At 45.0% G+C, this 15,498-nt stretch overlaps 1 protein-coding gene across 5 annotated transcripts in view; it reads left to right on the forward strand.

Moving 5' to 3' along the window:
• SMOC1 (SPARC related modular calcium binding 1) overlaps positions 1-15,470 on the forward strand; it is a 134,431-nt gene extending 118,961 nt beyond the window's left edge. For 2 of the 5 annotated variants that reach the window (XM_056347093.1, XM_056347095.1), the window contains exons 11-13: positions 3,722-3,969; positions 10,009-10,059; positions 12,000-15,470. In XM_056347093.1, coding sequence (XP_056203068.1) covers positions 3,722-3,969; positions 10,009-10,059; positions 12,000-12,016 — 316 coding nt within the window. In that variant the 3' untranslated portion in view covers positions 12,017-15,470. The remainder of the gene's footprint in view (positions 1-3,721; positions 3,970-10,008; positions 10,060-11,999) is intronic. The other 3 variants (XM_056347094.1, XM_056347096.1, XM_056347097.1) reach the window with 3 other exon arrangements.
• The last annotated feature ends 28 nt before the right edge of the window (positions 15,471-15,498 follow it).

The following is a 15,498-nucleotide window of genomic DNA, read 5'->3' on the forward strand; positions in this document are numbered from 1 at the left end:
GTGGAAGTGCATCTTGACTGGAAAATAGTATTGTTGAAAGTAACAGTACCTTAACCCACATATCTCCAAGCAGAAGCCACCTAAAAATAATTCTTTTCCTCTTGTGAGGGAGCTGATGCACATTATATAGGAGGAGGAGCAAAAGCCTACTTAGAGAAGACTATATACTTGATGCCAACAAATTCATAAGGAAGCTGAGAAAGCAGGTTCCCTGTCCCAGGCTGTTAATGACAGACCATGCTTCTCTTCAGTGTTGGACTGTGGGTGGGTTTATGCTGCATAATGGTGCTGAACTTGCTGGTTTATATATGGAAGCAATCCAGCATAGCAGGTTAGATTTGGAAAATCAGCTTGCACAGAGCTCTTTGCTTCCCCAGCAATCATTCTTTAGGACTGATTGTTTTGCCATAGAGTGCTGAAGAGGAACAATTAGGAAGAAAAGTAAGTACAGCTGTAATGTAGTCAACACCAGAAGACTGAGCAGGCTGTCTGCATTTTGGTAATGTCTGTCTTTACTCAGCCTTACAAAACTGCTATAGCACTTCAGTGAGAGAATGGAATTCAGTGGATTTTTGTGTGACTGGTGTTAGAGCAAAATGTAGAGGGCAGCTTTGTTCTCCTTTGTTTTTTCCGATTCCTTTATAGTCTGAATGAGTACAGAGGCAGCCCAACAAATGACGTTTGCATCTGAGGGCTGATTTGTTTCTCTTGCAACAGCAATGGAGAGGTAATAGAGGGAAATACCTCTGCAAAGTCTGTGCTTGCAGGACAGTTAGAGGCCCCCAGATTTATTGCAGCTGACGCAGCAGGTATGGTTGCTGTCATGGCACATCGTCAAAGCTAGGTGGCTTAGCAGTGCTGTGAAGTTGCATCAGTTCATGTTTCATGGACAGTGCATAAGTGTCTTGCATGGGCAGCCGTCAGAGTCAAGGTAGTTGGATACAGTACGGTAACCTCAGCCTTCTTCTCTGCATCATGTAATTTTATGAGTCAGGGAGAGATGGCTGCACTGAGATGATGTGGATCCTTCCTGCACTGGGATGCTTGATGATCATCAGAAAGGGCAGGCAGCTAACTCAGAAACTGCAATCCTGCTAAGCCAGCCACCAGGAAGTGGTAGAAACTAAGGAATGGCTGTATCTTCACTCCTCCGACAATCACAGCAGTTAACCTAATTCCCTTTAGCTCCATTAGCATGCTGCAGTTCTCAGCATGAGCTCTCAGCATGTTTGGAATGGCAAAGATTGATGTATCACCACCTCATGAGTCAATGTATTTGTATTAGCCTGTGGATTTCCCTGATTTTCTTTATGGAATTGCTGGAAAGAGCTATATTGCCTCTCTTGGTAACTCATGAGAGCTCCTTCTCGGTGTGCCTCTGTAAAATGGCACTTTTAACTCCTGCTTTCTGAGTGCCTCTTCAGCAGGTAGAGAGAAGCTTGTTTTCCTGTTGTCTTTCTGCTGTTGGTTCTGAGATGCTCTGCTATTTTCTCCGTTTCTGCCTCTCCAGTTGTGGGCCTTTAGGAAACAAAGGGCAGACCAAGGTGTGGGCAAGGGGAATCTCACATGCAAAAGCTCAGGTTTTATTGCTTTATCTCAGCAAAAGCAGAATATTGTCCCTTCTAATACAGAACTTCCCTGTGGCTCTTGGAAACATGCTACTCTTCCAATTACAGCCAGATCATTTCCGAAAGGGAGAGAGGCCAATGGCTGTGTTCGTAAATGCCATAAAAACAAGCCACAGGATGTGTTTTTATTCTCTCATGTCATCCTGGTCTTTGCATAATTTCAAGGCTGTAAAAAGTCTGGGCACTCCTTTAGCTTCCTGGGGAGATATTTGCAATTTCTGCTTGTCCATAGGTGGCTCCAGGGGCTTGCCTTGTGTTTTGGCTCCCAAAACTAAGCCAGACTTACTCCTAACCTCTTCTTTCTCCCCAACAACGTTTATCCCACTGTACGTTGACCAGATGCTGTGACTGAACACCAGGCTGCTTCCCAACTAAGAACTAAATGATGGAGCTAGTTTCAAGTAAGACCTTGGGAAAAATGTTGTGCAGTTTATTTGCATCTCCCTACCATGTGTGTTTACTTGCTGTGAGGATCCAGATGCCTCTGGATAGGAACTACCTTTCTAAATTGTATCCTTTGTATACATTGTGTGTTAAAGCTATGAGAGAAGGTTAATGGGGATCTCTGTTCTCCACCTAAGCTCCAGTGCTTGCTTTCGGCATGTTTCAGACTCCTTCACTAGTAATGTAAATTACCATGGCGATAGGGTGGGGGCTTTATTTTTCAGGCTCTGTAGCTTCATTTTAGAGGCAAAACTGGTTCTATCAGAAGGTCAAAAGAATTTTCTGTAGTTCCCAACAAAGAAATTTTCAGTGACGATTTAACTATATATCCTACAAGTTTCTGAAACAAGGTTGGTGAGTCTTAAAGTGCATTTTATAAGGTACCTGGGCTTATATTTCCTCATCAGCTAGAATGCCCCAAACTCACACCAGAATTGGGCTGCTTGCAGCATGCAACTGTCTCTCTCTCCTTGCTGGGGAAGAAATGTAGGCAGCTGGAGATGTCTGCTGGAATAAGTCAGAGCAGCCAGTGTAGCATGTCTGACTACCTATCCACTAATCTCCATGCACTGAAACGCTTTATTCTTGGGAGGAAAAAGGCTCAAGTCTCAGCCTCATTTCAGCATCATTTCAGCTTTCTCTGTTGGCACACTCATCACATGAAGAAAAGACGAACTAACTAAGTGCAATTTTTAAACAATTCTTCTTTAGAAGGAATTTCCTCCTTGGTTCTCAGTATTGCTGAGGAATAACCCCTTTACCGCTGCTGCAGAGCACCAGACACCGTTTAAATGGTGTGACATAACAGTGCCTGTTCAGTGATGACTTGACATTTGAATGGCAGCATTCTCTGTTCATGGATCTTCAGCTGTTGCTTTTCCTCCTCCTCCTCTTCTCCTCCTCTCTGATACTGTTTGTTGTTGTCCACAGAAAGAATATGTGAGCCAAATATCGTCAAAGTTCAAATATCACAATGAGTAAGAAATGGAACAAACTGAAGTTGCCAGTTCTGTAGTATTGCTTTTAATGGAATTGCAGTGCTTGTCTGCTGTGGAATTCTTGTGTGTATATCATCCCTGTGAAAAAGCATTAAATATGATGAAAATACAGCACAGGAGTTCAGATCGTAAAAATAGATACAGCAAGAACGTTGCATCTTGCCAAGGACATTTTCAAATAACAAATGTGTCTTGCATTAAATGAATTTGTTCCCTTTCTGAAGTCTAGATGTTGCTATCAGAAGTTACCATGGCAGCTGACACTCACAGCTCTCCTGCTAGTAACTTGAATGGGAGTCCAAGGGTCAAAAGGACCATGGAGATTGCCTCTTGCCCTCTGAAGGGGATCCTTCTGGGACTGGGCAGAGTTTCAGCAACTGGTGTGAGGAGAACCAGAGCTACTGAGGGTATCAGTCCCCAGCAATCTCTTGGCACCACTTGTTAATGGTAAAGGACATTTTTAGAAGAAGTTCATCTCTCTCAAAAGAGACTAGCTAAAAGGAAGAGATTGTTAGACCTGTGTATTTTACCTGCTTTAAATATGGCATGGCATGGTTTTGACTCGGTCAGGAGCTCTGGCTTCTCAGAAAGTTCCTGACAGTGTTGATGAGAGCACCCACTTGTTGGGGGCCTGTGCTTCCTCTGTTCCAGGTTCTCTGAGCCAGACCCCAGCCACACACTGGAGGAGCGAGTGGTACACTGGTACTTCAGCCAGCTGGACAACAACAGCAGCAATGACATTAACAAGCGGGAGCTGAAGCCTTTCAAGCGTTACGTAAAGAAGAAAGCCAAGCCCAAGAAATGTGCCCGACGTTTCACTGACTACTGTGACCTCAACAAGGACAAGTCGATCTCGCTTCAGGAGCTGAAAGGGTGCTTGGGAGTCAGCAAGGAAGGAGGTGAGTACCTTTCCTTCCCTGATGCATGAGAATAAAAGACTGACAGGGAGTTTAGTTACAGCAAACTCGGGAATCTGTTTCTCCCAGGTGATTCAAAAGGGCCACAGTTTGTCTGAGAAAATGAGTGGGATTAATACTCTGCCATGCAAATGTAGTTTGTTATGGCGCTGTCTTACATCCCCTATCATGGACCTTTGTGCTAAGCACTATACAGAAACAGAGCAAAAAGATGAGCCTTGCCCAGAACTCTGCTTGTACTGTAGAAGTTCTTGGAAACTGTAGTTCAGGTCCCTTCTGAGTAATACACTGCGAACAATATTCTGTTGTCTCAGTCATGTAGGCTGGATGATATATGAGCCAGCACAAACCCAGTCCTTCTCTAGAGACCCTGTTGACTAACAGAAATAATATTTATTTTCATTGCTATATCCAGCGTGAAGGAAAGTGGATGATGCAGAAGGCACAACTCAGAAAGACAGTGCAGGGCTGTACTGTTGCCCTTCTTCAGAGTTAAATTACACTTTAAAACTGGGGGAGAAGTAGGGCATATGAAGAATGTATTTTGCTTTGTTTAGTGCCTGAGCAACCAACCCACCTTCCTTCTTTTTCTTCCTCTTTCATCTTCACCTCATCTTCTGTTGGGACCTCAACCAAACTGATATTTTTGGAAATTTTATGAATTGAAACTGTTCAACCCAAATTCAATAATTATCAGTCATTCTTGACTGTGGGCAGACTTGCTTGGCAGGAGAAGGCAAAGAGGGACATTCCAGGGGGCTAATTTCCTGTGCAGGTGTTTTGGCTGTGCGGGCAGCTCTTGTTATAACCATCATGCCAGTTGGGAAGGGTGAGTAGCTTTCTTTCTCCAGGCTTAACCTTTCCTTAGTTCTTTCCTCAAGTTTAGCATGAAGAGGAAAGGGGTCAGTACATTTGACTGTTGGGAAGTTGCCTTTTCTTCGTGCTTTACAAACATCTCAGTTATCATAACAAGCCTGTTGCATTACTCGTTCAGCTGTGAGAAGCATTCAGCTTCCCTTGCTCAATGGAAGTTTTTTTCTTAGTCATCAGAACCTTACTGAGGAATGACTTACCAAAATAGCAACCCTGTTCCTTAATTTTATTACCTTCCCAATAAGATGAACATGCCAAATGAGTTTTATTGCTATTTGGCCTGGAATAAGACTCTCCAGAATCTGCTGCCTTGGCCAACTGACTATTCAAAACATAGTTTATGGAAGGGGGGGGAAAAAAAGGAGAGAAGGAAGAAAACGTGAATCTTTGAGCCTGTGTGAAGGAGAAAGAAAGCAGTGAGACATTCTTGTGAGTGCCTGATTGGGCAACGATCTACTGAGAACACAGCCTTGACCTTTTACAGTTTCTTCCATGGACAAGATTGTGAGCAAAAAGGGGCTTTGACCTTGTTTCATCATACAGCTCTACATACCTACCAAAGGCCTGATAGGCCTTGAGGATCAAAGATAAATGGATAAGTTATGTGGAAGGAGGACCAAGGGGGGCTAAAGGATGGTAAGGGCTAAAAAGCAGCAGAAGGGGCAGCGCAGGGAGCAGGTACTAACTGTAGGAAAGAACTGAGGGAGAATACTCTAGAGGTGCAGTAAGCAAGTTTGTGGTGGATCTTTTTTAAGAAGTCATGAATTTGTGATGTGGTAGATTACGTTTGCTCTGCTTTCTACTCACAAGAACTTCTAAATTAAGAAATAAGCGGTAGCTTACCCCTCCTCCAACTTTCCCTTATCCTGATCATAGGTACATGCAGTCAATGAACTAGTCCATGCGTCGCTCTCTGTTTCTTTGTCTGTACCATGGCTTCCAAACATCTGCTAGGGTTGAGGTCACTGTGGGTCCAAGCCAAGAGCTAGTTGGGAACCTTTTTGATGATGTAGTTTCAGTTGTAAACTGCCAGTCAGATGAAACCAAAACTTTTCAATGGAAATGTTTCTGTTTCAACAAAAGCTTTGTTGGAAAGGTTTTTCTGGTCTGGATTGATGAGGAAGGGTTGGACTTCATTACAAATGAACTTGTCTCAGATGTTCCAAATCCTGCTTGGGTATCCATCAGCATAAGGACTAAAAGGAAGTGGGTTATCATTCCAGGGGAGTGTGCCTTCTGTTAGGCAAACTGAACACCTGTCATTATTTTGAAAATAAAACCTAATACAAATCCTATAGAGTTTGGGATGCTGAGGGAAACAAATGCTAAGGCTTCTGCATTTTTGTCATTGTTTTGCTTTTGGGTTGGTTTTTTATTATTTTTGTGTGTTTGTGTGTGGCTGGTTCTATCCAAACATAGAAATAGTGTTGCTTGAAGGAAGCACAGGGCACAGATAAATCAGCAGTGTTATATGCCTCTTGGGCATTAGATAGTCTAAATAAATAAGATTTATGTGGGAGGATTCAGCTGGGATATTCATAAGGACAAACCTGAATCTGAGTTCTTTCCAGCTTAGGATCAAATCTGTCTGAGATGCATAGTTCTGTCTGTCTTTCCCTCCTCAACAGGCTTGCGATGCCTGTGATAACCTAATATGCGGTGCTGCCAGCCAGTGGTTCTTCGGTGAGGAAAATAGCTGTCCAGTCTGCCAGCAACCCTTCCACTTTTCCATCCATATGATGACCCAGAAAGTTGCTGGGAAATCTGCTAGGTCTGGTGGCCACTTTGCACAACTCTTGCCCCTCTGCTTAAACCAGATGTGTTTCTGTCAGGGGCAGCTTGAATGGAAAAATGCTATTCCTGGATCTCAAGGTGGAGCAGCCACATAGAGCCAGCCTCTGAGGGCTTGCAGGAGCTTGCAAATGGTTTCTTAAACTGGGACAGAACAGGCAGGAAGGGCCTGTAGTTTGGAGTATGCCAGAAACAGTCTTTGCCATCATTTGGTCTAGGATTGTGTGTTTGAGGAATTGTGGAAGGAAAACAGGCTGATTTACAGCCTGTTAAAAGTTAGCATTCGTCAGTGCAGTCTGCACAGCCTGAGTTAAGGGGGGAACCATCTGTGATCGAAGAACTAATTTAGCGCTCTGCATTAGTCAGAAGGCAGGGTCCTTGAGAGGAGATAGACATGCATAGTGAAGCTTTGCTGGAAAGTTACTGGACCGAAGATTAATTGGGGTACAGAGAAGAGAACTGCAGAGCTGAGCGAGGCTTATACTAGTTGTTCTGGCTGCAAAATGCTGGAGTTGAGTTTTACCTCTATATTCTTCCAAATTCAGAAGACGAAGTCAGCATTTTGTGCCTGCCCAGAGAGGAGCTAAGGGATTAAGCAGTGAAGAAATGTCCCTTTGCCAGCTTACGGGAAGTTTCCTTCTGTCTGTTCAGATCCCGTGATTGCTTTGCCATCCAAGAGCTTGCCAGATGGTAGGTGTTGGGCGTGCTTCACAGGCCATGAGCGCTTCTGGGGTGGAACCCAGCCACTGTCTGTGCCAACAGCCAGCTACCGAGAGGACAGTCCGAGAAACAGGATCAAAATGTCTTAATTAAAAAGTGTGTGTGTGTAATTAAACAGCATGTCACTTTCTACTGGAGCTGAGCAAATATATCAGAAAGAAGGGAAAATAATGGACAAACTAAACAGCCGATTCAATTCTGTGATGTTTGGGACCCTTATTGGTATCACAGAAGTAACTGATTCTCTGCGTGCTTGGGAGGCTTCTGGGAATGAGGATGCTTTATATCAATGCTGTGCAAGCAGCTGTGTGGGAGCAGGTATCAAGGAGCAGTCATCTGGGAAAGGCCTCTGGACTGATGAGGGTAGGAAGCTGACAACAGTCTGAGAGGCTATGTGAAAACTGTAACCATGTAACAACTGAAGAAAAACGAAATTCAGAGTACATCTAGTTACAATTGGATTAGAATGTAAACGAGTACTGCTGGCGCAGTGCTTGTTTTTCTTTGCCTTGTTCAGATATTCCCCTTTGGAGCTCAGTAGAGGAGCTGTAGTTTGACAGCTTTAATCTTGAGGAAAGTTACTGATGGTTAGTATGAATCAGGACATCTGTATTGTGTTGAGAACACAAGATAAGGTTTGTGGTAGCATGTTCCTCCCCTGTCAAAGGTGAGAACTTTGCCACATAAGTCTGAAAGATCATTTTTACCTATAAAAAGCTGCTGGGGTTTCCTTGGGGCTTTTCCTTTTGAAAGACACCTGGCCTAATCCAGTGTGGCTAGACTTGTTACCCAAAACAGCGTACTTGTAAGGCTGAGCAAATACTCTGCATTATGAAACTTACTGAATAATGGGATATTACCCTATAATACCCAGGTATATGTTAGTAACTCACTGTCACCATCTGCCATATTCCTTCCTCTCTTTCATGTCAACTTTGTGCTCAGTGAAGTGTTGTTTTGGCAGGGGTTTGTCTTCTGTAGGTATATGTGGCTGGCCTGTGTTTATACTAAAGGCAGCCAGCTGAAGGTAATACTCTCTACCTTTGGGGTGACAGGTGGTGAGCTTCAAGGTAGTTTCCCAGCATGGATGTATGGGAAGCACAGAGCCCTGCCAGGCTGCTGGAAAGGCATGCCCTGCCCAGCCTAGAGCATCCCTGCCATTTCAGAGGTGCTCTCTGCCTTTTGTATCACCTTACCTGGAGCTCCCTGCCTCTTTCCAAAGACAGACAGGTCTCATTCCCAGCAATGCACTGTAGGCTTCACTGCACTGGGTGCAAGAGGGGTTTTTTTCAGCTGCCTTCTGGCTTATCCCGGCTGTGCGCTCAGCTTCCATGGCTCCAGCTGGCCAGAGGATGCCGTGGCTCGTAAAGGCCCCGGCTTTTTATTGCCACCCCCCAGGAGAGTGCCAATTAGCTGTGGAGGAATCTGCCTCTTGGCAACGGAGCTCTGCTTTTTATACACGGGTGTAGAAATAACTGAACAACGGTTCCTCTGATCTTGCCAGGGCAGATGGCCGATACGAGGCTGGCGTTTGGGAGCCTTGAAATAACTTACCATGTTTATACCGTTTCTCTTATTAATGATCTCTAAAGCCACCGGGTTGTGCTTTGTGACCCATTTCAAACTCGCCACTACCACCTTTCTTCCCCCTTCTATTTTCCTGCCCATGGGTTCTGCTTCTGTCCTGCAGCCCAGCCTTCTGTCCTCCGGGGCTTCCCCAGTCTCACCCCTGCTCTCTGAGCTCATCTTGCTCCTGCACAGAGCAAAGCGTGCTTTAGCTGCAGGTGTGCAAAGTACTTGAAGCACAAAGCAAGCTGTGCAATTGGGTCAGATGCATGCACAAATCAAAGATAAGTCGTAGGCTGGGCTGGAATGGAGGCTGTGGCAACGGGTTTACTGCTTCTGGCTGGGAGCAGGAGTTCCCATTTCCAGCTAATCCCTCATCTGAAATCAGACCAAGCAGCTAGCAGGAAATGTGACATACTTTCGAGGGCTTCTGTAATCCCTGAGCTGTCTGGATCCAGTGCATGGTAGGAACAGGTTTATTGTTGAGGTGAGAGCCCTTGTCATGAGCTCCATCTGGTGTAGGGTGCGTGTGCCTGTGTCTAATGATGCAGTCACAGCTCCGCAATCTGTCCCTGCCCTTCTGCCAGGTAAAAATTCAGGTCTTTGATTTTAGGTACCCGTTTGATTGGTCCAAGCTAAAGATTTAGTAAACTTGAGCTACCTGTATTGCCTACATCTTCACTCTTTCCTGGCTGCCCCCTTTCTACATGACATTATTTCACTTGCTGTTAGCAGAAAATGTTTTGGGAAACCTTGTGGCATGACTTGCATCCTTCCTGTCTTCTTCCTTCTTCCACAGTTTAGTTTAACCTTGTAATTGTTGCTTCTTCCCACACCAAACCTCTGGATTTCATGACGTTCCGCTACTACAGCACCAGGTATTTAACATCTTTCATCTCAAGCACATTAATCTGACTCTTGTGTGTGAATCTTAAGGAGTGCTGGCAGGACTTGCTGTGTGCATGCTCAGAGGAGCTCCTTTGAACCTGCCTCCTGGCAGCAGACAGTGGTGAGGCTCCTTTGTCGTGCCACGGCACTTACTGCATTTAACGTGGTTCTTGGATTTTACAGGTAGCCTGAGCAGTTTCCCCAGTGGAAAAAGACAAGGCCTTAACCCTTTCAGTGAGTATTTTGTCAAAATGTTTCCTTTTTTTCTGTGATAGCCATATGTCCCAAAATTCGTTCTCCCCTGCTCTCCTATGTTCACAAATAGCAATATAGAAACACCTGGAAACCAAAGTTGTTCATAAGAGGTTTGAATATAATAACATGCAGCTCTGCTGCATCATCTCAACATCCAGCACTGTGTCTTTAGCTGGGGCAGACATTACATTGTTAAGGAATTAGAATAGGATACATCAGCTATAGGAGGAACACCCTCCTATGCTATTCTCCCTGCTTCTAGCAAGCAATGATATAGGTAATTTGTTACATTTACATTACATTACTCAATAGACAAGTTCCCGTGAAGACTCTTCTCTGTGGAGGTCTGCTCTCCTCTGTATTTTATGGCAGTGAATCACACCCTTTCATCAGGCATGAAGGACAACTTTTATTTGTTTTGCTTTAAGACCTGCTGCCTCATGGTTTCATTGGGTGCTTCTCATTTTAGACTCTGAGAAACTGAGCAGTTCTCCCCTGTCTATCTTCCTCTTGCCACTCATTGTTCTATAGACCTCCAACATATGTCTGGGTGGACTCCTTTCCATGTTGAAAAGACCTGGGTTATGTATTTGCTTAATGACAGAAGTCTTCCCACACTTCTTGCTATTCTTACCTTTCTCGGTACCTTATCTGGTCCTGATGAGATGGGCTGAACAGAGGACGGAAGATAAAGATCACTAAGCCTTATACCTTGATGTAGTGATGTTTCCTGATGTGTCCTCAGTTCTGACCATGTCTTTGATTTTTGTCTGCTTCTAAAAGCCGAATGGAGGCATTCAAATAATCGTGTACTGTGGCTTCAACCTCTTTCCTAGTCACTCAGAGTGCTCAGTGTAGGACAGGTCATCCCCGCTCCCCACTTAGGCACTGCATTGCATGTATAGACATTTAAGTCAATCTGCTGTTCTGTGAGCGCCTCTTGCAGAGCTGTACGGTCACTTTCAAATATGACTGTCTGGAATGATTTTGCACTTGACACTATTCACCCCCTGTGGCAGGGCACAACGATTAGCAACAGTCCGAGTGAGGCCTGTCTGGTAACCTTTCTCCTTTCTGAAAACCAAATCCATATTTCTGCCTTCTCTTCCGTATGTTTTCACCTGTAATTAGCCCACAGAGCTGTCGCTCTGATCCCCTAAGGACTTTGATTCTTTAAGAACCTTTGATGAAGGACTTAACAAAAGCTCTCTGAAGAAACAAGCGTGGGTGTGTATCTATCTGAAACACCAGCAGCACCCTTGCACCATCCACTGGGACACTGTTAGCTCAGCAGGGTCCTGGGACCCGCAGCTCCAAGTGTGCTGTGTCTCTGCTGCAGATTCGGTAGCTTTGCAGCGCCTGGTGCAGGCAGGGCTCTAAGGTCTGCTGGGCAGGGAGACGGCTGGATTACGCTGTTGCAGAGGTGGCTTGCCCTTGCCCTGCACGCCTGCCTCCATCGAGGGCTGCTTGCCTTGATGCAAGGGGGGGAGGCAGTGGCTCATGGGGGAGATGGTGGCAGGGCAGCCTGGCGGCAACGGACTTCTGCATCAGCTGTGGCAGGCGGAAGAGCAGAGGGAGACATGTCAGACCAGTTGTTTCCCCAGACTGCATGCCCATTTCCAAGGAGGAGGAGGGAGAGGAAAGTGGTGGTTTATGTTTAAAAATACGTCAATCCCTAGGGCTCTGTGTGACTCATGCAACGCTTTTTTCAGCAAGGCTGTCTCATTAGCCCCTGGTTGTTTTCAGCCTCACAGCTTACTCTAGGATCTCAGCCTTCTGGGCCCAAAGCTGCAGCAGAGGCTGTACTGTATCTTTATCAGTTAGGTGCCCTTTGGTTTTTAATTTGCCTGTTTTCCTCACTTTTCCTGCTTCTGTTTTGTTTTTTTTTTTTTTCTTCCTTGCCCACTCCACCCTTTCAGTAGGTCGCCTGGTGTAGCAGTAGAAGTCAGGAAGGAAAGGCAGGAGCCGACCCAAAGGAAAGAAAGATCCAGCGACAGACGGACAGACATCTTGCTGCTTGTGAGCAGTCCTGCAGCATCAGCAACATCCAACACAGCAGAAGTGGCACCCAGAATGTTTGCACTTTTTAATAATTGGGTTTGGGTTTGTTTTTAATTGCTTTTCAATGCCATTACCTAATACTTTGGAGAGTGGGTGGAAGCAAGACCGTGACTTTTTAAAATTGGAACAGCTACTGATGAACGTAAAATTGAGTTCACTGGGACTCAAAGAAAGAGAATTTTATATACTGTATATAAATATATATGTAAATTGTACAGTTGTCTTGTACAGGGGTTGGAGTCACTGTTCTGTTCCTTCCTTTGCTTTTGAAGGCTGTTAGGGTTAGAGGGACACTTTGCTTTTAATGGATTACAGTAATGCATTCATTTCTGCCACCAAACCATTCAGCTGCAAACCTTAACACCCCCCATGCAAAAAAGAAGTATATCAGCATGACTTTACCTGCAGATGTGTACAGAGTGCCCCAGATACCAGCTGCTCCTTGAAAGCAGTTGTGCCCCTTCTTTTCTTACTGTAAAGCCCTGTGCAACTCACAGGCAGTTGGGCTTTTGAGAGAGCACAGATTTCACCAAAGTATTGGTACACTGCAAAGCTGCTTAAAGTGGGGATAGAAAAGGGTTGGATTAAGGACATATGAGAGTAGTTTCTGCACCTGTTGCAGGTTGGTCAGAAATGAATTGCAAATGCATTACTATTCAGGCTCAGAAGACGTGCTTAGCAAAAATGTGCCATGCCTTGGGAATCTAATGCTATAGGAAGGACATGGGAGCTGTAGGCCTAGTAGAGTCAGCAGAGTAAAGTCTTGCATCTTCCTCTCTGACAAAGTGTCCATCTAATATGTTGTACAACAATAAAAATAGAGAAGCCTGCTAAAAGCAGCATTAGCCTGCCTGTTGCTTTGCTGAGGAGCAGAGAACATATTTGTCAGTGCAGAAAGACACAATCATGCTGCTGGTCCCTAAGAGTCTGGTTTACTTATGTTTCAACACCACGGCTTGGGCTATGCTCACTGGTGAAGGTCTGTCTGCAGTGACTGTTCTTGTCTTTGGTGGCTGCTCTCCTGCACAGTGGTGTGCTGCCTAGCTTAGGGTATCCACCTCACTGTTGTCGGTACCTCCTCTGTTAATCACACTCCAGTGATACAGCGACGGTGAAGGCTTGGACTGGGGCGCCTGGTGTTCTTGGAAGCCACAGTAGCTGTTTCAACCACCAGCAGTTTTTCTGAAGTTGGTTTTTACTTAATCTCAGACACAATTGTAAAGTCAGCAGTAGGGCAGGGACACCCATACCAGCAATCCTAGATTTGGGTGGAGTGTGATGGGACACACACACTGTCTTGCTTTGGGCATTTCCAACCACTGACAGCACTTGCCTGTTCGCAGGAAATGCTCGGAGCAGCGTTCCAGCTCAGACCTGGCGATCCTTGTGCCACTTGTCTCCAGACCAAGAACCCGTAGTCAGAGATGATGACATGCCATGCTAATGTGACACCACACTTGCAATTGCTTGTAACAGCATTGCGTTACAGTAGAGACTGGGCTTGTCCCTTGAGGCTTTGTTGCTTTGGTAAGAGATGCTGCAACACAGCTCCTTCAATCTGTGGCATGTCATCATGACAACAGCCCAAGATACATCACAGCAGGAGTGACCTGATGCAGTCAGTCAGTGCCTTGTTGACAAAATGGGAAGTTTAAAAAAAAAGAAAAACAAAAATTCCTTCTGTAAATAACTGTTCTAAGAGTAGTAATAACTCTTCCTCTGGGAAGTGGTTTGGAGCCAAATAAAGCATTTGGCATGGTTGAAAACACCTCTGGTAATCTCTGAAGTATACATCACACCACCATAATATAAAGAAATCATTTCTTTAGCAAGAGCAGATCCTACTGCTGCATCTTCCTGGTTTCCCACATACACTGTATGTGCTTTTTTGGCCTGCAAGCTGCCATCTTGATTGCATCTTCTCTTTTTAAATGCCCAGGGCACATCTTTTGTGTGTTGAAATGATTTGGGTTAGAATATAGTTAGAAATGTCCTGGTCACTCATTAATCCTATTGTAGGAGTAAAGAATGAATCCAACTGTATAAAAAAAACCCCAACACCTTCTCTTTTTTTAATATGCTAGTTTTAGGAATTAAAAGCTCTGGCTGCTGAGTTGATGTTTGGTTTGGGGTTTTTGTTTTGTTTAAATGTATGGCTGCATCCAGCAAAAACAGCCAGTTGGATGCCTATAGGAGTTCTGTCAGCCAGCCACTGGAGCTAGGCAATGCCCAAGATTGTGGGGGTAGTGCAGAACTGCTAAAGTCACAGCATCTTTTCTTCTGGAAAGGTCAGTAAACCAGCCAGCCAACACTCCTGCCTGTCACATAAATCCTTCTGCAGACCTCCTTTTTCTCATCCTTGTGTCCTTCCCCTCCAAAAGGCCTGCATTCACACGTAGTTTGCAATTAAAATTGCATCAGTTCTTCAAGGAAGCCAAACAAAGGGTGGCTGTTGATGTTAACTTTGGTATTGGTTGGTGTTCACCTTCAGTGCTAGAGCTGACTATGGATGGATTGGGGTCCAAGCATTATATTGCTTTCTCCTTTACTTCGACAAGACAAGTCCAAATCCCCTTATCCTGATTTGCTGGGTTTGCACAGGCCTCTGAGCAGCTTGTGGCAACAGTTGTACATCAGCATGCACGACCCAACCAGCACAATCGTGTAACGGCTGGATAGGAGTTAGGTTAATTGTTCTGGGTTTGTGTGTTGGAGGATCGTGCAGCTAGTACTGGTCCCGATTCATATAACCCATTCTATGAGCTGTCCAAACAGTCTACTCATCAGAAGAGAGCCGTGCTTCAGCTCCCCTCTTCCCTTGTTGCTTTTATTGCTAGATAACTGGCTAGTCCACCTGGCTGCTAGGCCAAATGTCCTTATCTGGCGGTGGTAAGCATTCTTCTGCTCTGCCTTGCATCAGTAGCATCCTACTGAAGCTGGGGCATGGGGAGTGTCAGCATTGTGCCTGGAAGCAGACCCTGGGCATGCCTCTCCTCATTCTTCAAATCCTCCTGGGCCACTCCAGCTCTACTTTGAATGACAGCTGAAAACAGCTGGGACAGAGAAGAGAGCCAGGGCTCCACAGTGCAAGTTATCTGCTCTTCCTGCCAGAAGCAAAAATCTTTCCTTTTTTGCTGATCCTCCAAGGGCATAGTGTGTTGAAGGGAACTGCATTATGGTGGGATTCATCTGTGTGAAAGCACTGCTTTCCATGGCCTGAGTTAATGCTGAACTTACCCTGCCTCAGCACATTTCTGCCTGTGGCATTGTTCGTTAGACTGAAAGGCATCTGTTTGATTTTGGTTTTGTAATAAAATAGTTAACTTTTGCTCCAGTGTCTTGTGGTGTTTTTTTGTT

This window comes from Falco biarmicus, chromosome 7 (genome assembly GCF_023638135.1).
Source record: "Falco biarmicus isolate bFalBia1 chromosome 7, bFalBia1.pri, whole genome shotgun sequence".
NCBI classification, from domain to species: domain Eukaryota; kingdom Metazoa; phylum Chordata; class Aves; order Falconiformes; family Falconidae; genus Falco; species Falco biarmicus.